The sequence below is a fragment of the Sinocyclocheilus anshuiensis genome, unplaced genomic scaffold (assembly GCF_001515605.1).
Source record: "Sinocyclocheilus anshuiensis isolate Anshui unplaced genomic scaffold, SAMN03320099.WGS_v1.1 scaffold1934, whole genome shotgun sequence".
Lineage (NCBI taxonomy): Eukaryota > Metazoa > Chordata > Actinopteri > Cypriniformes > Cyprinidae > Sinocyclocheilus > Sinocyclocheilus anshuiensis.
This window is the reverse complement of record NW_015542444.1, coordinates 22,968-43,185: the sequence shown is the minus strand read 5'-3', so window position 1 is coordinate 43,185 and position 20,218 is coordinate 22,968. Positions and strand designations below refer to the sequence as shown.

Here is a 20,218-nt window from a genome sequence, read left to right as displayed (position 1 = left end):
ACATATATATATATATATATATATATATATATATATAGACTGTGTGATTTTGTGTCTTGTGTTTTAGAAAACCAAATCTTTCTGTAATCTTGACAAAAAAATATTGTTGGAAAGATCTGACAGTCCAGTTTATTTGGTGACCGTTTTGTAACAGAAGTGAAATTTGGCCGAGATACAACTATTTGAAAATCTGGAATCTGAGGGTGCAAAAAAATCAAAATATTGAGAAAATCATCTTTAAAGTTGTCCAAATGAAGTTCTTAGCAATGCATATTACTAATCATAAATTAAGTTTTGATATATTTACGGTAGGAAAGTTACAAAATATGTGCTCCAGGGTCACATTTATATATTCTGCATGACTAAGAGATTGTCAGGAACGTCTCACATCTGTTGTTGGTGTCTCTGGCTAGCCATTTGCCCTTGGGGCAGTTGACTGTTCGGATGATGCTGATGAGATCCCCACTTTTGACGGGAAGGTCGTACTTTCGCAGTTTGCTGTCCGCCAGCACTCTGGCGTGATACATGGGCTCTTCCAGTCCAGTGATCTATTGAGAAACATGGGAAATACATCAGGACCTACATTCACTTAAACCTATGTCACTGCATTAGATGTGTGTACTTGTGCGGTCTTCTTTAAGATAAATGCCAGTTAGTTTGAAATAGCATCTAATGTGCCAACATCCACTGAGTTTATTAAGTGTGACTTTAATGTCTGCATTTGAATTAACTTTAAATTTCTTGTGCATTTCATTTCTCTTTTTATCCTTCTCTTTCTGTTCTTTCTTCTCCTTCTCCAGACGCTGCCTCTCTTTCTTCTTCTGCTCTTTATCCTCAAGATGTCCAGGGCTCAGCTGCTTCTTTCTGAAAGAATCACACATTTCTCGCAAGTCAGCTTCTATGAGGAAATTCAATTTATGCTTTTCATTACAAAATTGTTAAAATACATATTTTCTTTTACAAAGAGAAAATTAGCAAGAAGCTGGAAATTAAATAGCTATAATGACATATTATAGAGCTATAATGTAACAAAACATAATACCTATCATGTTGGCCATTTTGATCGTCAGCTGCATTAGACCTTCAAAATACAGTTAATAAAACATATTTATTATTTTCTTAAGCTGTGGACTGCATTTCACAAACAACAGTAGAGTGAAATAAATGCTGACAAACCATTGAGTGACATGCCATATATTCCTCCATGTTTCTTCTTTCTGTCAAACAAATTAAGAGATCAAGAGAACTAATATGCATTAAGTGTTAAGACTAAATATTAATAACACTGCCGATGTTGGCTAAGACACATTAGAACTTTGTGCATGATCAAAAAGTTCAAAGCATTTCCACTTTTCTGAACAAATTCAAAGATCTTTTTTTACCTTTCATTTGGTATCATGAAGGCATCTTACATAATACATAAAATATAATATTGATCTGTAAATCATTTATACATTAAATAACGTCAACTAAACTATATCTGTAATTTAATAAATTAATAAATTCCAAATATAAGAAATAATCACTCACCACAAGGCTGTTATCAGCATACGGATCTGAAAGGGAAAACACATAAAATCACATTTGTTTTCTGTGAATGAAACTGTATTGTTGGCATAATACTCACTCTTAGGAGCTCCTTTACATTTATACGAGCTTTGAGCAAAAGAAAACCTGGGGACTGTTTCCACATCCTCATAAACATTATCAAAGGTTTCATGGAAACACTCTTGTTGAGAATTCCTGAGGAAAAATATAATATAACATTTGTTGGCAGCAAGTCGGATTTGTATTGACTGCAGTATAATGAAAAGCACAGAACTATATTGAGAGAATACCACCCTAGAGTCATACTATTCATAACTATTTCAGGAATATCCCACATAACAAGACAAATTAAACTCATGCTTTTACATTGGTTCTGATGGAAGCTGGTGTTCACTGCTCAGGTTGAAGGCCATCTGTGATCCATTCAGTCTCAGGTCAGAGGTCACTGATTCTGTATTAGACGCCAGGGTCCCTACTTTTCTCATTTCCTCTGAGGACTGGCACAGAGCGTCTTCTGACTGCATGTTCTTTGGACCAAAATGACCCGGACAATGCTGGACCAAAAAAGCCTGTGAATGCAGGCCACCGTCTTCATCTGGCAGTGGAGGTGGTGGCAACGAATCAAACTCTGGAAACTCAGTGGCCCCTAAATCCAGGTTTATGGCATTACTGTCTGTGGCTTCTGGTGCAGAAATGACAAAATCTGGGAATTCGGGGGGAGGTACGCGTACGCTTGCGTCCTCAAGTGATGCATTAGCAGTGGCCACAATCTCAGGCTCGGGCACAGATTCTGGAAAAAATGTAGCAAAGAACCAGATTGAAATAATTTCCTTGATATGAATGGATCAGCCGTGTTTCAAGCGGTTGTAACATGCCATTTAACAGATTTAAGACTGCACAGTACATTAATGCAGCAATCTGATTACCTTAATTCACTACTTCAGACTTATGTGCCTCTAGAAGTTTGTGCTCTGCAAGTGATCGTCGCTTTATTGTTCATCCCAAAGAGCCACAAAATCACTTTCATGGACTTTTACATTAACTGTTCCCTCCTGGTGGAATAACCTGCCCAACTCAATCCTTAACCATCTTCAAGAATCGACTAAAAACACATCTGAAAAACTAAAAACTGACCCTCTAACTCTAGCACTCTTTATTCTAATTTATCTATTTGTTTTATTTTTTATTAAAAAAAAAAAACATGACCCTTAAAGAATTGAACTCTATTTGTTTTCTAACTTCTTGTTTTCTATTAAAAAAAGTCCTCTAACACTAGCTTTCTCTATTCTATCGGTTTTCTTTTTATCTATTATTTGTGACCCTGGAGCACAAAAGCAGTCTTAAGTCGCTGGGGTATATTTGTAGCAATAGCCAACAATACATTGTATGGGTCAAAATTATTGATTTTTCTTTTATGCCAAAAATCATTAGGATATTAAGTAAAGATCATGTTCCATGAAGATATTTTGTAAATTTCCTACCGTAAATATATAAAAACTTAATTTTTGATTAGTAATATGCATTGCTAAGAACTTAATTTGAACAACTTTAAAGATGATTTTCTCAATATTTTGATTTTTTTGCACCCTCAGATTCCAGATTTTCAAATAGTTGTATCTCAGCCAAATATTGTCCGATCCTAACAAACCATACATCAATGGAAAGCTTATTTATTCAGGTGATGTATAAATCTGAATTTCAAAAAATTTACCCTTATGACTGGTTTTGTGGTCCAGGGTCACATATAATTAACAACAACAAAAAAAAACACCTTGCTATGTGTACTGCGTTAAGCTAACTGAGACTTGCATATCATTGCTCTTTTGTTGATTTTGATCACTTTTATTGTCCTCATTTGTAAGTCGCTTTGGATAAAAGCGTCTGCTAAATGACTAAATGTAAAAGTAAAATGTAATTGATCCTGTGATGGCATAGCTGAATTTTCAACAGTCATTATTTCAGCATGAATGATTTCTGAAGGATAATGTGGATATTGTAGCTATTATTATTGTTGGAAATAGTTTTTGCTGCTAAGAATGTGTGATGCATTTTTTTCAGGATTTCTTGATAAATAGAAAGTTAAAAAGAACAGTATTCAGGCTATAAAAAATACATCTTTTATGCAATATAAATAATGAAATTTAATGTCAAATAAATGTATTAATTTCTTCCTTTTTTTTTTTTTTTTTTTTAAATATAACTTGCTCTAAATTTTTGAATGGTAGTGTATCACATTTTTCACCAACATATTTAACATTGATAATGATTCCTGCAGGGTCAAGTGACACTGAAGACTAGATTAACGGCTGCTGAAAAATCAGCTTTGCCATTACAAAAATCAATTTCATTTTTTTTAAATAACTGTATTCAAATAAAAAAAAATTATATTTCATAATATTAATGTTTTAATGTTTGTTCATCAAATGAATGCAGCCTTGCTGATAAAGAATATATTAATACATGAAAAGAATACAAGTCATGAATATAAAAACCTCTTTATGTTAAATCTCAGCTTTTTAACCATTTCAGGGCTCTTACTGCAGAGAATTAATCTCACGGACACAGTATTCAGTCTAGCACTGAGATAAATTAATACATGAGCAAAAAATAAAAAAAAGAAGAGAACTTCTACAAACCAACAGTAAGTGCTTCGCTTGGTTCACAGACATGAAATCCAGTCTTATATTTGCTCAGATCCACATGTGGGGGTCTAGGTGGCTTTAAGGGTGTAGGGCCTAAGGATGCCAGGTCAGGAAGAGGTTTGCACGCTTTCTGAGGCTGCATGACTCCACCGAGCTCCATTACAGAGATGCTGCCTAAAGTACAAGAACAGGTAATAAAGACACATTCCTCAGGTCTTACATTAAAGTAACTTTACATTCTGTATCATGCAAGGTCAATGCATATGCATCCACGTAAAAGATTGCACAGTTTTGCAACTCACTGTGTGATACTCCATTAACCTTCTCAGATTCAGTGGACGATGGAGGGCTTTCTGCGTGCTGTGCTTGTGCTTTACTGGAGTAGAAGCCCTTTGGTCTGCCGCACACCAACAGGTTCCTCTGACAGAGCTTCCTCTTGGCTTTCTCTAGTGTGCTCAGGACATGCTGGTCAAAGAAATGAGTAACACTGCCAGAAGACGAATCTGTCAGCGAATCATTTGGTGAAGCTGAATGATCCAGCAATCCAGGATTTGACACCCTAGTCTGCTGGGCCTCCACAGCTTCTGTACTTGCAGTCTTTACGGTGGACTCTTGCATCTGAACATTAAAAGTGCCACTGTTTTTCAGACATCCCAGACCATTTTTGCCAATTTCTTTAGCGCACAGTGAAACTCTGGTCGAGCTGAAAGGTGTAGGAATTGGTTTCATGATGCATTTAAGAGGCGAGGTGATGCTCTTTGAAGGAGGTGCGGAAGAATCATGCTTTGGCTCGCTTGAAAGCGGCAACACGAGGGGCGAATGCCACATTTTAAGTGACTGCCTGTTGGGCCCATCTCCAGATGTTGTGCTTGGGAACGATACAAGGTGTTTTCCTGAAGGTGTTTTCTGGTCTTCTCTCACAATGACCCGGGGTTGACTGGCGGTCTTGGTTTCCACAGCTGAACAAAGGCTCATGGTTATCAGACCAGAGCGGCTTATGGCAGATTTCGGGAGGCGTTTGGGTCTCTCAGGGACCTCAGGTCTGCACCTCACCTGGATCTCTTCTTGAAACTTTGCCCTTAAGGATTTGAAATTGTTGCAGGCTTCCTATAGCCAACATAAAATCAGATTTAATCAGTTAATTGACAGATATATAATATTAAGCTCACACTAATACAATTTAGTAGTGTAATATTCAAATACGTAGGCATTTAAATGCATGATTATTGTTCAAAATCATGTATTTAAATATAAAGAAAACGCACAGCGACATAAACAAGTACATATAAGCAAAATACACGAAGCGTACTTTTGCCCAACAAACTCTATTTGGCAAAATAGGACACGTTCGGCGTCTTTTCTTAGTAGCAGTTTGTTGTTTATCACAAACAGTTTGTTTACCTCTTCCATGTTCGTTTAAATTCTGCTTGGCCAAGCGCGAATTACATAAATATTACATAATATCTTCAAAAAAGCTTGCACAACGCGTCCAGACAGCGGAAGATTGTTCTTATTGATTGAATAAACCAGGCACGAATTTGCCTAATGAATATTAATTACGCTGCGTGTGCGTCGATCGGTAGTCCTATCTGATTGGATAGATTAGAGACGTTAAAGAGCGGGCGCCAGAACCTTCATTATTATATAATATTACATATCACTAGGATTCTTTTATTTGCCCGCTACTGGCACCCACTCTTGTTTTTAAATCTTTATGCTTTATGTTGTCGACACCTGGCGACGCACACGCAACCTAATTAATATTCATGAGCCAAGACTTCCACAGAGTAGGATTTTATTTAGTTCTATTATGTATTTATAGTTAAGCATCTCAATTAAACGTGACATATTTCATATAAGATAAGTAATACGGCCCAATGAACCAATATGAAGGAATTCTCAAAGGTTTTTCAAAGGTATATTTTTAATGGCACATTGAATCGTGTTGTGTTTTATGATTGACGATGATTGAATTTTCTGGTAATTTTCTCTTTTTTTACAGTATGCAGTGTGTGCAAAGTGAAGCAGGCAGTTGCAAACTGGTGATAATTACTCGGACTCCAATCGTTTATGTATGCAAGTCATCAACCGACTGTATTTGTTCATGATAAAGTTGGTAACGTTTCTTGTAAGTCATGTATTTGCTTGGAGGTGGAGCATTCTGGGCAAAAGTCAGTTTTTCCCCCCAAAAAACCCTGTCAATCATTAATAATGCTGACAAACAATTTGTAGACTGGACCCAGAAGTCTCAGATCAATCTCAAACCAACTATTTCAGCAATGTGCAGATTTGTGTTTTCTATTTGTACGTTTGGATTTGTTTTATCATGTTTCAGTCCCCATATTTCTGCCAGATTTTCTGATGACTTACTGCAATCATCAAGCAACAGGTAATATATACTTAATTTTAGGAGCTTTTCGTGTTGTACCATGTTACCATGATATATTGTCTCGCCAGGGCTAATGCATCTTCAAGACACACCAGAGGAGTCGATAGCCCCGCTCCTATTGACTGTAAACTCAAGAGCTGGACGCAGTGGTCACCTTGCGATTCATGCCGAGATAGGACGGTAAAAACTCTTCAAATTCAAAGAACCCAACAGATATGGAAAAGAAAGTCTCTATGTTGTCTATTGTATTGATACATTTGTTAATTCTGGAAAGAAAATCTTGAGGAAAAAAAATGTGTTAGCAGCCTACTTCATTTTTAACCCTTCATGAATTATTAAACTAAATTATTTTTACTTCAAAACTTTCTTTTTTTTTGCCACAAAATTAAATTAAGCTATATATCTGTCATTGCAGCAGAGGAAAATTTTAAATAATGCATTTTTAAATTTTTTCTTTTACATATATAATTATATATAATTTATATATAATTTTAGACATTTGCTGGGCAAACTGCAAATGTAGAACAGCTCTAATTTCTGGTGATATGCAAAAAACATGCAAACATTTTAATGTCATTTTAATTAAATCACGTTGAACTCTCCAGTATATGTGTTGCAACTGTTAACACACATATAAGCTGATGATAACTGAAAATAAATATGTATGATGTTATTGATGTTTCACAGATTCGTTTCCAGTACTTGGAACGAGCGTCTCAGTTTGGTGGTCAGAAGTGTGTGCACAGTCAGTGGGACGAAAGACAATGCCCAGAAGAGGGCGAGTGTCAGCTACAAGACAACCACTGTGGGGACATGTTTGCATGTGGGCCCCAAGGTTGCTATTTCTGCCTGCATTTCTTTCTACATGTTTGTCTGTATGTCTTTTGAATATATTGCAAACTGTATGTGTTCTCACAGGACGCTGTGTTGGACAGCAGCTCCGATGCAATGATGAAATAGACTGTGTGAATCACAAAGATGAGACTGACTGTGAAGTGATAAACAGAAGAGAAACCAAATGCACCGGCATGCTGACTATACCAGGAGCTGAAAAAGCCACTCAAGGGTAAGACGTATAGCAGACTGATTTTTTGGGTGCTTACTGCTAAATATCAATAATTCCGTAATAACTGGCATACTGTACAAGACCAAATGTATTGGTTTCACATCCAGAAAAATGACTTAAATCCACACTATCACGTGTGTGGTATATTTATATTTCAGTATATTTTAAACACATACTACATGATGTATATGTATCCAAATCTTGAAATGAGTTTGTTTTATTTCCTCAGATATAGTGCTTTATCTGGTGATTTTATGAATCATGTTCTGGACCCAGCATACTTTGGAGGCGTTTGTGAATACATCTATAATGGGGAGTGGCGCAAACTCACATACGATCCTTTCTGTGAACACCTCAGTTATGATGATGCTGAAAAATATTACCGGAAACCTCACAACTTCCTCTCATATCAAATAATGGTATTATCTCATGTCTCTGGTACTTTAATATCGCACAAAAGAACTTACTTGCTGTTTATTTCCCATTCATACTGTATACCTGTATATATATATATATATAGAGAGAGAGAGAGAGAGAGAGAGAGAGAGAGAGAGGTTCCTAGTCACTTTGTGTTACGTATGTAAATAACTTCATAGTGCATATCTACACTGAACAAAATTATAAACGCAACACTTTTGTTTTTGCCCTCACTAACACAGATTTAGACAGATTTGTGAACAATATTTGAGAGAAATAGGCCTTTTATGTACATAGAAAAAGTCTTAGATCTTTGAGTGCAGCTCATGAAAAATGGGGGCAAAAACAAAAGTGTTGCATTTATAATTTTGTTCAGTGTATATTATGGCTTCAGAAGGCTTACAAATGGAATACAAAGCATGAAGGTTATGGCATGTGGATTCTGAAAAGAACAGAAAACGGTGGTTGTCAGGGCTTAAAAGAAAAAATGGGGTACATATTTAATCTGACACTTAGCTTTATTAAGTGAAATGCAACCTTTCAGAATAAAAAAACAGATTAAACCCGACTATTTTGGCGTATATTGCTTTAGGGATAGTGTAATTTAAGGAGAGACAACATACTGAATGTTTCATGTTTTATTGCCATATTTAATGCTTTAAGGCCACCAAGTTGGTCAAGACTGTAAACATGAAACTACTGTGTTCAGTTTTCTAGCATTTAAACTCTGAGGCTATATAGGGGACCCAACAAGTGTTGTTTTGGAGGTTTTTAATGGCGGATTTGCTGCTAACCTCATTTATAAAGAACCTCTGCATATCTCGGCTGCCACATCATAATCAAAGGACACCTGAATCTTGTTTTGTGCTTTCCGTTTTACCAAAATTAATTTTAATAGTATTTTTCTACCATAACCTTGCAGGTGCAGTCCTTTATGACACAGCCAAGTTGACTCGGCTCCTTCATTCTAGCATTTAATGTTAAGACTCTGGAAGCCTCAGAAGGCCTGGTTTAGGAAGAACACAGCCTTAGAAGCACCCACTGACTATGTTATTGTCCCTGCCAGGCACAAGCGACTACCGAGGAAGCATCAGATTATTATGAGGATGCTGTTAGCTTTCTCAAGGCAAGGCAGAGAGAAATATCCTTTAACGTTGGTGTGACGATGAGAGTCGCTTTTGTGGAAGTTGGTCGGGAATTTAGTGCTGAATTCAAGTTTCTACGCAACATATCACAATACACTAATAAGGTAAAGTAATACATTTTAGCTAATATATCTACTTAACTCTCTTTATTGTCACCATATACCAGCAGTGCTGGGTAGTAACTGATTACATGTAATCAGATTCCAAAAATAAAGTACTTGTAATTAGATTAAATTGCATTTTAAAATACTCATAATCAGACTACAGTTCATTTTTATTGATTACATGATTACATATTATTTAATTACACAATAGCAATAACTTATTCATAATTTATTGATTCTCCCTAATTTTTCATATTTTACATTTTCCTTTCTAAAATAGCCTATGGTTTATATGCTCTCAGAAAGTCATCCAGTTTTGTGGACATTCACACAGAGATGATCAGTCAAATACTGATTAAAGGGATAGTTCAACCAAAAAAGAAAATTTGATGTTTATCTGCTTACCCCCAGGGCATCCAAGATGTGGGTGACTTTGTTTCTTCAGTAGAACACAAACGAAGATTTTAAACTCAAACCGTTGCAGTCTATCAGTCTTATAATGGCAGTCAATGGGCTCCACTTTTGAGAATAAAAAAAAAAACATACACAGACAAAACCAAATTAAACCCTGCGATTCGTGATGATACATTGAAGTCTTAAGACACGAAACGATCGGTCTGTGCAAGAAACTGAAAAGTATTTATATAATTTTTTACCTCTGATCCACCGCAATGTCCAACTGTCCTGAGCGCGTTCACAACAGCGGCTCGTGATTGACACATTGATGTCCTAAGACACGAAACGATCGGTTTGTGTGAGAAACCGAACAGTATTTATATCATATTTTACCTCTAATACACCACTATGTCCAACTGCTTTGAGCGTGCGCACGGCATCCGGCGTGTGAGGTGTGTATGCACTCTGGCGTAGTTTATGCAAGTGCCGGAAGTGATCTCTCGTGCGTATACGTCACTCACTGTTTACACAGTGCAGTCATTGTAGGTACGACGGCTAATCAAAATGGTACTTACTTGCGCTTATCCGGATTGTTCAAACCGACTTAAAACTAAAAGATTACGTTCTCTCGCGCGAACTCATTCGGGAGTGGTGACTTTCCACGTATTCCCAACTTCTGAGCCTGCTCGCCTGAAGTTATGGTTGATTGCTCTTCGGCTGGATATCAACTCACCCATTAACGTAAACTACGCCAGAGCGCTTACACACCTCACACGCCGGATGCCGTGCGAGTGCTCAAAGCAGTTGGACATAGTGGTGTATTAGAGGTAAAAAATGATATAAATACTGTTCGGTTTCTGGCACAAACCGATCATTTCGTGTCTTAGGACATCAATGTGTCGTCACGAGACGCAGGGTTTAATTTGGATTTGTCTGTGCATGTTTTTTTTACTCTCATAGATTTTGTTACCATTGCCATGCATTATACGACTGATAGACTGCAACGGTTGGAGTTAAAAATCATCATATGTGTTCTACTGAAGAAACAAAGTCACCTACATCTTGGATGCCCTGGGGGTAAGCAGATAAACATCAAATTTTAATTTTTGGGTGAACTATCCCTTTAAAGTAATTGAGTAAATGTAAGCCCTTGACATTAAAGACAACATAGTATGGTGATTATTATAATAAGGTAATTATAAAAACTGCGCTCACAAATGTAAAAATGCCACTGGAAATCAGTTCCAGGCCCCTTAATGGAAATGTTAATTTCTGACCCTGGTCTAGTAGTATTCAGGTACAGAAACTGAATAAAACAACATTTCACAGTATAAATCAAATATAGATTAATTAAAGTTACAAAAGTTATTCAGTCAAGAGCAGTGAATGTTTTTCTCTCTGTCTTTTGTTGTTTAATTAACATTGACACAGACAGAAGCAGGTAGAGTATAGGCTGCTGTCACTTTAAAACCTAATGCACGGATCCAAAATACTGATACGCATGCATTTCCTTTCATTCGTACGTTTGATTGGTTATCCTTAAAACTGTAAACTTGTAAATTGCTCTCAGTTTGAGCTGAGTTTGACTCAACCGACTGCATGACTTCTGACCTCGCTATATAGCCTGGATAATGCCTTGGAAATGGCAGCATTTCGATTATTTGAATTTGTGCATGTCTTCTTTGCATGTTTAGGAGGTGGGCTTTGTCAGGCTGTTGTCAACAGTGCAAACAGCTCAGTTTAAGATGAGAAGCAGAGACTTGATTCTGGACGAGGACATGCTCTGGGCTCTGGGTGATCTGCCTGATCAGTATGATTTTGGTGCATATTCCCAGTTTTTCAATGAATATGGCACACACTATGTCACGGAGGGTACCATGGGTGGAGTCCTGGATTATGTTGCTGTTGTGAACAAGAATGCCATGCAAAGAAATGGTATGAAAATTATATTTACAAGCAAAACAAAATGGACAGCGTATCAAAAATAAATGACTGACCTGTATTTTACTAACTCTGTTTAAGTAAGAAAAACTAACTTCTTTACCACATTCTTTTCACTATTAGAAATGACTGGGTTACAAATCGGAGCATGCCTTGGTGCATCTTTGGGACTGACAGTCGACCAGAGTACAACAATTGCAGTAAAAGGAAAAGTATGTGGAAAAGTTGCAACAAAGACATCGAGTAAGCAACTTGGAGCACCATGCATTTTCAATTCTTTTGGTTTTACATTAAACTTATTAAATTCAACTTTTTTTTCGTATTATTTTATTTTCATTTTCAACAGTTGGCGATCAGTCCAGCAGTGCTATTGAAGATGTGTTGGGCTTTGTAAAGGGTGGACACACCGGCTCCAGCACTGGAAGTTTGGCTATCAAAGATGCCAAAAGTTACCAGGACTGGGGAAAGAGTCTCAAATACAACCCTGCGCTAATTGAGTTTGAGGTGCATTTGCCTGACTAACTTAATATACAGTACTTGTCATGTAGTTGTTTCATACTTTAGTTATTTCATATACATTGTACTGTTAAAAGAGTGATAATCAACACTACGCACAGGGGCGGACTTACCCATTAGGCAAAGGTAGGCAACCGCCTTGGGCCCCCAAAAGCCAAGGGCCCCCTAAAATGCTTTTCATATAGGAGATGCGCATTAAGCGCTGACGCACGAACGGTTGCTGATTACGGTGTTTTTTTACCACGACAACTGTCTGAGTTGAACGTGCTTTTTGTGTATCCTGCTTGAAGGAGATGAAAATATTATGCATCTGAAGCTGTAATTAAATATTGAGAAACAGTGTGTATTATATATTTATAATTGTTTTAAATGCCGCTTACTCATTTATGAGAAGGAACCAAGTAGAGGACACATACGCAGTTACTTTTTTGGTTGATATAATCCTTAGGTGTGTGTGAATGTATAATTGCCTTTTCATTATTTTTTCAGTTTTATTAAATTTGTAGTTAAAATAACTAAAAATAATTGTATTTTAAAGTTTAGAATTAGACAGCCTTTGCACACAGGCTTACGCTGGTAACTCATCAGTGAACTTTCCTCATTAATATTGGCTATATTTTTCACACTTTTCTCATTCTATATTTCTGACATTCCAAAAGCGCCTCCTACTGGCAGAGAATGAATGTTTATTTTCAATAATCCAATCTGTAGTTTTTGTTCAGACCAATGCGAAAATCCACCCACATAACCCCGTTTTAAATTAATATAATAATTTATACTTCTGACTCACCCCTGGTTTAAACGCTCAATTGTGAGGCTTATCATTTTATAATTTATTTTGTTTTTGTGAAAACCTGTATCTCAACTGTAAATCAGTTGCTATTTCGTGGTCTACAACATAAAAGAAAGCCATTATAACATGTACATGAAAAGTGTAGAAACATTGGACACAACTATGGGGTACCATTGTGCAGCAGCAAGCATCACACCAAAAAAGGAACCTCAAGGTTGATCTAGGAAAATGTGTGCAAATGTATAGGGCCCCAATCCTATATTTTGCCTGGGGTCCCCAATTCACTAAATCCGCCCCTACGCATATTGTTGCACTTGGATGAAGTCTTATATACTTAAGCCCCTTATTTGACTTGATGAATGCATTTGTTTTTCTTGGGGTGACATATTGTAACATGAAGTTTGATCAGGGCATATGAATTAAGTAAACAGCAACATTTCAACCATTCAGGAGTGTGTTTCAAAAATGAAGTAGCTAGTAATGACGATAGTAATTTAGTTTATTTATTTATTTTTAAAGCACTTGTAAAACAGCTTAGAGGCTGACCAAAGTGCTGTACATAAGCAAAGTAATAAGTACAATATAAAAAATACAATTTAAAAATAATCAAAATAAACATGAGCAGAATACACAAATACCAAATTTGAAATTTGAACCAAATTTGAACACAAGTTGAAGGCTAAGGAAAACAAGTGAGTTTTAAGAAGAGATTTAAAAACTGGTAAAGATTCTAAGTTGTACTGGCAAGCTATTCCACAGTCGAGGGCCCACCAACAAAAAGGATCGATCCCCTCTCCGTTTCAGCCTTGAGCAAGGGATTGTCAATAAGTTAAGGTTGCCAGATCTTAAACTTCTAGGAGGGTTATAGGGACATTCTTGTAGGATCTTGATCAAATAGATCTTGTAGGCATTTATACACAAATAGAAGAATTTTGAAGTCAATCCTGAAGTGTACTGGAAACCAATGGAGGGCTCGCAAAATGAGGGTGGTGGCGTGGTCATATTTGTGACCATTTTTAAGAAAATTTGGCTGCAGCATTTTGAACCAATTGAAGTCGAGCTACCTGAGACTTGGAGATACCATAAAACAGAGAATTGCATAAAGTTATAAAAGCGTGGATAACTGTCTCAAGAGACATTTAAAAAAAAAAAAAAAATTGTTGAAAGTGAACGAAGCTGGAAAAAACTAGAGGCAACGACGGAGGATACATGTTCATCTAATGTTATTAGATGTTGTTAACGACTATCGATGAGAACAGGTTACGTATACAACTTGCATTAAAAACAGACAGATTGCCTAGGGCGGAATTATTAAACTCAGATTTGTCAGATGAACCAAAATGTATAATCTCAGTCTTAGAGTCATCTAGAGTTAAAAAGTTATTGGATAGCCAAAGTTTACCTCGTCGAGGCAGGAGAGCAGAGTGTGTAAAGCAGAGGGCTCATTTATTTTTATCGGCATGTAAATCTGACTGTCATCCGCATAAAAATGGAACAATACTCCATACTTTCTCAAAATCGAACCTAAAGGAAGCAAGTAGAGGGAAAAAAAAGCAATGGTGACAAAATAGAGCCCTGGGGAATTCCAGATATGAGCGGAGCAGCAGAGGAGGTAAAATTGCCAATACTAATGGAGAAATACCTCAGATAGAAAAGATTTAAACCAGTTAAAGACTGAAACTTTACCGATATATGAGCTGGTGCGTTTAACATGGGATTTTAAAGTGGTCATATGATATTGCTAAAAAGAACATTATTTGGTGTATTTGCAACCACATGTGTCGACCCCGGGCTGGACTCCGCTTCGTCCACGGAGAAAGACTATCCGGTGATCCACAGTGCGAAGTTGATGTATATCATTAGCGACCAGCATGGGTCAGCTCCAGGCATGACGAATCGTGATGATGATCGTCCTCTTTTGGAAGGCCAAACAAAGTAGTTTAGCTTTCACAACGAAACACAGCGTCTTCACGACATGGCAGCGGCAGCAGCAACAATACTATAGCGAGAATAAAAGTTACGCCTTCTTTCTTTGCGTGAACATTTGGGCGGCGTTATGCAAATCTTCCCACATCGTGATGTAGACGTGGGGGTGTGTTAGAACGAGCCGTTTTAGGTAGGTGTGGTTGACTCTTAACTTTTATAAAGAATATCTCTTTGGATTTGAGACTTTAGTCTTTGCAACTTTACAGATCTTCTTTATGCACCAAGAGCTTGTAACACTCCGAAGAGAAAGGAAAAATTTAAATAGCATCATATGACCCCTTTAAGATAAAAGCAATGTGTGGTCTTCAGTATCAAATGCTGCGGATAAGTCTAGGAGTACCAGAATCACAGAGTCACCTAGATCAGTAGCAATTTAAATGTCATTTAAGACTCTCAAAAGAGCAGATTTAGTGCTCTCACAGAGATCTCAGAGATTTGATTCTTATTAAAAAATGACTGAAGTTGGAACAACACAACTTTTTCCAAAATCTTGGAGATAAAAGGAACCACAGAGATTGGACGAAAATGATTTAAATCAGATGTATCTAAAGAAGGCTTCTTGAGTAGAGGGGTAACAGTGGCCACTTTCAGGCATGTACTGTATAGGAACTGAACCAGTTAGTAGACATTTGTTTAAGAGTTATAGCAGACCAGGGCCAACAGAATCTACCAGTTTAAAAAACTGGGGATGTATCACATCCTGAGGGCAAGAGGAGGTTTTAAGAGTGGCAATAATTTCAGTGAGATGGAGAGGTGAAATAGGATAAAAAATCTCCCATGAGGCCAACGGCTGGGTAGATACACAAGAGCTGACATATGGAACGCCTGCGGCCTTAGTTTTGAAATTTTATCAATGAAAAAGCCCAAGAAGCATTCACAGACAGCATACTTACTTTACAAATTCAACAATTACAATTTTTTCAGCAATATTTTTTTTTCAAAACTCTATTTTTGAAAAGTCTCATATCAACTATATTCTATTCGTTGTTATATTCTATTAGTTTGTGTAACCTGCAAGGGTTTTAATGGTCATTGTGGTTCTGTCATAGGTTTCACCGATATATGAGCTGGTGCGTTTAAGCACAGTAGCCGAGCAGCTTCGCACAAAGTTGCCCCATCTGAAGATGGCATGGGAAGAGTACATGCAGAACTTCAACCCGTGTCACTGCGCCTCCTGTAAGAATAATGGCGTACCTGTGCTCTCCAGGACAGACTGCAGTTGTATATGTAAAAATGGTTACAGAGGTGATGCCTGTGAGGAGACGGAAAGAAAAGGTAATGTACTTTACCAAAGTATAACTCTTACTTTACACACATGTCTCTTAAGTGCTGGCGGTATGTCAGAAGAGGCAAAATCAGAAGAGGCATTTCTAAATCACACGAGGTCCCCAGATAATACTAATCCCGTGCAAATAGGGCTTGTGAAGTATTTTACAGCTTAAAATGCAGCTCAGCTAATCATAATCAAGTATTGGAAACATATATTATAACAGTGATTTAGTGACAGGTGCAGTTTCAAATGAAGCAATAAGCCCCAAGAAGCCGTGGTTTACATTGAATTTATAACAGCTAAGGGGCGTTGTTAGTTACGACGCGAAGCGGATGTGCCTAAAACCCCCTTAGCTGTTATACATTCACTGTAAACCACGGCTTCATGGGGCTTATTGCTTTTATAAAACGGTTATTCCATATACGTAGTAAGGTTTCACAAAATAAAACGGAGCAAATAAAGTGTAATGATATTAATAAAAACAGTATTCTTCCACCAAACAATGTAGTTCCTCAGAATCAGTTGTGGTTGCAATAAAGTGGTTGCTGAGCAACATACAAAGTAAACAAAGGTGTATGTTTGTAAAGTAATTTACAACAGCTTCGAACGTGGCTCAACCAATCAGAATCAAGCACCGGAACTCTCCGTTTTATAACAAACCTTGAATGCACTGCAAATGGCTTTGAATAAACGTGTCTGCCAAATTAAATGCAAATGTCTATACAGCATAGTAGGAGTAAAAGTGGGATCAGGACATGACTCGAACCTGATCAGACCTAAACCTGGGTTTCCCAACCTTGTTTAATTAGGAAAAGGTAAAACATGTGTAGTGTTGGCGTATCTCGAGGAACAGGGTTGGGAAAGAATGGGTCTGTCCAAATACTCACACTTACGGTCTTTGCACTTGACCACTTTGCTTTTACTAATTACGTGATGCATTTCCTGTATTTGGCCCAAGTGTTCAAATGGGCTTGGAGACTCATCTCTCCACCAATACAATGTGCAATATGTTATGTCTTGCAACCAAATTATATGCAATTTCTGATTTAACTTTTGCTTGTGTCTGGATTTTGTTTCCTGAACATGATGAATGATAGGATATACTTAGCCTCAAATACGCTATCAAGCTCAGTTCTGACGATCAGATCATGTATGTTAAGCAAGGTTTTTCCCTCTGACAGGTCCCACACATGGAGACTGGAGCTGCTGGAGCTCCTGGTCCCCATGTGTGTTTGGAACAAAGACACGTAAACGGGAATGCAGTAACCCCCCGCCAAAAGATGGTGGCCTGCCTTGTCAAGGAAGTAGTAATCAGAAGAAACGTTGCTAAAATCTAAATATACTCATGTTGACAGTGTCCTGTAATTTTATACTAGCATAATGCCATTTCTGTCTGCTGGTTTGGGTTTACCTTTACCAGGTAATGTTGTTCAATTTAGTTAAAATATGTTACTTTTTTGGATGACCTGATTTCAAGTCCCGACTTGTGGTCCTTTTCCGGTCATGTTCCCCTCGTTCCTCTTCAATTGCTGTCTCTCTCTATACTGTCATATCAACATGAAGGCAGAAAAGCACATAGATATAACCTGAAAAATAAAAAAGTGTTACATTTTAAGGAAACGTTCACTTAAAACTGTCTTGTGATTGATTGCAATGAGGTTTCTAATGAATGTGATTGAGGTTTTAAAGCAAGGACAAGATTTTCAAAGAATAATAACGTCTTGGTTACGTTATGTAACCCTCGTTCCCTGAAGGAGAGAATGGAGATGTTGTTACAAGGGAGTCCCAATCACCTCTGAGCATTACAGGAAACGGGCAATGACTATTGGTGAGTGGAATTTGCATGCCAAGCCACTCCCCATACATATTGGTAAAAAAGAGGGTGGCGTGCATCCACTCATTCAGGTTTGTGCTGAGGAGCTGAGAATTATCCCGGCATTCAGCGCAGTTCAGGGTTGTGGCATGAGGAATGTAACATCTTCGTTCCCTCGATTTTCCAGGTAGGGACTGTCACAAGGAGCTCCTGCATCAACCCCGCATTTTAGCACCTTGGCCTGATTTACTTGCAGGATAGCCATATTATTTGTGTTAGGAACAGGGGCGAACACACCACTGAATATGCCATTCGAAATGCAGCAGAGAAGCCTGCTGATGTGTTGATAGTAGTGATGAATCTCTTGCTCATGAAGCAATCGACTTTGAAGCAAAAATCTGAATGAGTGGATGCACACCACCATCTTATATACCTGTATGTACGGGGAGTGGCTTGGCATGAAAATTCCACTCGCCAATAGTCATTGGACGTTTCTTGTAAAGCTCAGAGGTGATTGGGGCTCCCAAGTGAGACCCCTAATCTCAGTGTCGAGCATTGCATTGAACGTAACTGACTGAAAAGGAACTGACATTTCTTAAGTTGGTCTGTAGAGCACATAAACATATGACTACTTTTGGTACTTTTATTTGGTACTCTTACACAGTGAATTATTTTGTGTATTGCAAAAGAGCATGCGGACAGTGTCATTCTAGACCAGGTTAACTGGTTAACTTCGGACCTGGAGGGGATTAGGGTTGGAGCTAAACTCTGCAGGACAGGGGCCCTCCAGGACCGAAGTTGCCCAGCCCTGTTCTACACAATCTGTATCGGAAAATACAACAGATGGATAAAATGATTGACGAAGATGTTTAGCTTTTGACAACTACACACCAAAAAAACAACTTTGGGAATTAAAAAAATGTGCTATGTGTGTATGCTTCGTTAAACAGGACCAGCAAGAGTGCTTCACAAAAACTAAAGTGTCATTTTATGTGGGTGAATATTTAGTTTATTTAGTGTGGGTCAAATGGTCATGATCCAATGGTCGTGGTTGTCTGTGGAAAGTTAAGCTAGTATTGTAGGACGTAATGAAGATAAGGTAAAGTCTATTATGGTTTTTGTATGGAAAATATCAGTCATGATGTAAATATCAGTTATGATGAATGAAGAGTCAGAGATTACTGAAGAAAATATTTTGTCGTTTCGTCAGCAGAAGTCAGCTTCAACACTCAGCAAAGAGTTCGTAGGCCACTCTGCTCACCCATCAATTATACTCTAACAGAGATCAGTAAACTATGCCATTACTTCAAGTTTTATGATTCTAATTGGTTAAAGCATAGATAAACTTGGAACATATCCAGACATGGACTTCTTGTCAGTAGCATATCTCCACTGATAATCATTTTGACAGCAGGGGAGTCTGAGTTTAGACGCAATGTGACACAGAACAGCCTTTCTATATGTCCAGTGTTCTTAATATGCTCATTCCAGCACTCCAGTGTTTAGAGCTTTATGGCTAGATCAGGAAACATATTGATAAGATATAGTTTCTCACAGTCAGACTTTCAATCAATATGTTTTATTCTCTGAGCTCACACTGAGAACTGGTCACACAGAGAAGGGCCTGAATGACCTATGTGACTTGGACTATCATGGTCAGCAGGAGGGTTATAAATATGTATAGTCAGACTCATAATGCTAAACCTACTTCACTATTCTAAAACTACAGAATTTACTAAAATCATTTTAGTTCACCAAAAAATAAAAATTACCCAATGATTTACTCACCCTCAAGCCATCCTATGTGTATATGACTTTATTCTTTCAGATGAATACAATTGGGGTTATATATAAAAAAAAATGTCCTGGCTCTTCCAAGCTTTATAATGGTAGTTGAATGGCTGTTGAGATTTTGAAGCAAATTAAAGTGCATAAATCCATCGTAAAAAGTGCTCCACACAGTTAATAAAGGCCTTCTGAAGCGAATCGGTGCGTTTTTGTATAAAAATATCCATATTTACAACTTTATAAACCATAATCTTTAGCTGTTAGGTGAACTATGCCTTTAATTCTTTGAAGGATGAATATTGATTAGTAGCTGATCAGAACCACTTGAAAGGATATATGAAAGTAAAAGTAAAAAGTGATCCATACTCTGAATTTGTGCTCTGCATTTAACCCATCCGCACACA

At 37.5% G+C, this 20,218-nt stretch overlaps 2 protein-coding genes across 4 annotated transcripts in view; one reads left to right on the top strand and one right to left on the bottom strand.

Moving 5' to 3' along the window:
* The window catches only part of LOC107693593 (uncharacterized), a 9,740-nt gene extending 3,986 nt beyond the window's left edge, over window positions 1–5,754 (bottom strand). For 2 of the 3 annotated variants that reach the window (XM_016493037.1, XM_016493038.1), the window contains exons 1-10: window positions 5,592–5,754; window positions 4,493–5,297; window positions 4,185–4,364; window positions 1,915–2,338; window positions 1,628–1,743; window positions 1,531–1,556; window positions 1,177–1,217; window positions 1,043–1,081; window positions 732–864; window positions 389–548 (exon numbers count right to left, since the gene is read on the bottom strand). In XM_016493037.1, the coding sequence (XP_016348523.1) occupies window positions 389–548; window positions 732–864; window positions 1,043–1,081; window positions 1,177–1,217; window positions 1,531–1,556; window positions 1,628–1,743; window positions 1,915–2,338; window positions 4,185–4,364; window positions 4,493–5,297; window positions 5,592–5,600 (1,933 nt within the window). In that variant the 5' untranslated portion in view covers window positions 5,601–5,754. The remainder of the gene's footprint in view (window positions 1–388; window positions 549–731; window positions 865–1,042; window positions 1,082–1,176; window positions 1,218–1,530; window positions 1,557–1,627; window positions 1,744–1,914; window positions 2,339–4,184; window positions 4,365–4,492; window positions 5,298–5,591) is intronic. The other variant, XM_016493039.1, reaches the window with a different exon arrangement.
* A 654-nt stretch (window positions 5,755–6,408) lies between these two features.
* c8a (complement component 8, alpha polypeptide) lies at window positions 6,409–17,843 on the top strand. Its single transcript, XM_016493035.1, has 11 exons — window positions 6,409–6,579; window positions 6,648–6,759; window positions 7,267–7,414; window positions 7,498–7,645; window positions 7,875–8,064; window positions 9,129–9,311; window positions 11,402–11,642; window positions 11,772–11,891; window positions 11,995–12,152; window positions 15,993–16,218; window positions 17,395–17,843. Exons 1-11 carry the CDS (start codon window positions 6,470–6,472, stop codon window positions 17,541–17,543), a joined length of 1,785 nt encoding a protein of 594 aa, XP_016348521.1. The 5' UTR covers window positions 6,409–6,469; the 3' UTR covers window positions 17,544–17,843.
* Window positions 17,844–20,218: the final 2,375 nt, after the last annotated feature.

What these genes read in the sequence shown, in the direction of transcription:
- c8a (XM_016493035.1), top strand. Translation starts at nt 6,470, where the DNA reads ATGTGCAGATTTGTGTTTTCTATTTGTACGTTTGGATTTGTTTTATCA. An exon ending in CTGCAATCATCAAGCAACAG is followed by an intron (nt 6,580 to 6,647) that starts GTAATATATACT and finishes TTGTCTCGCCAG; the next exon opens with GGCTAATGCATCTTCAAGAC. An exon ending in TCCTCTCATATCAAATAATG is followed by an intron (nt 8,065 to 9,128) that starts GTATTATCTCAT and finishes TGTCCCTGCCAG; the next exon opens with GCACAAGCGACTACCGAGGA.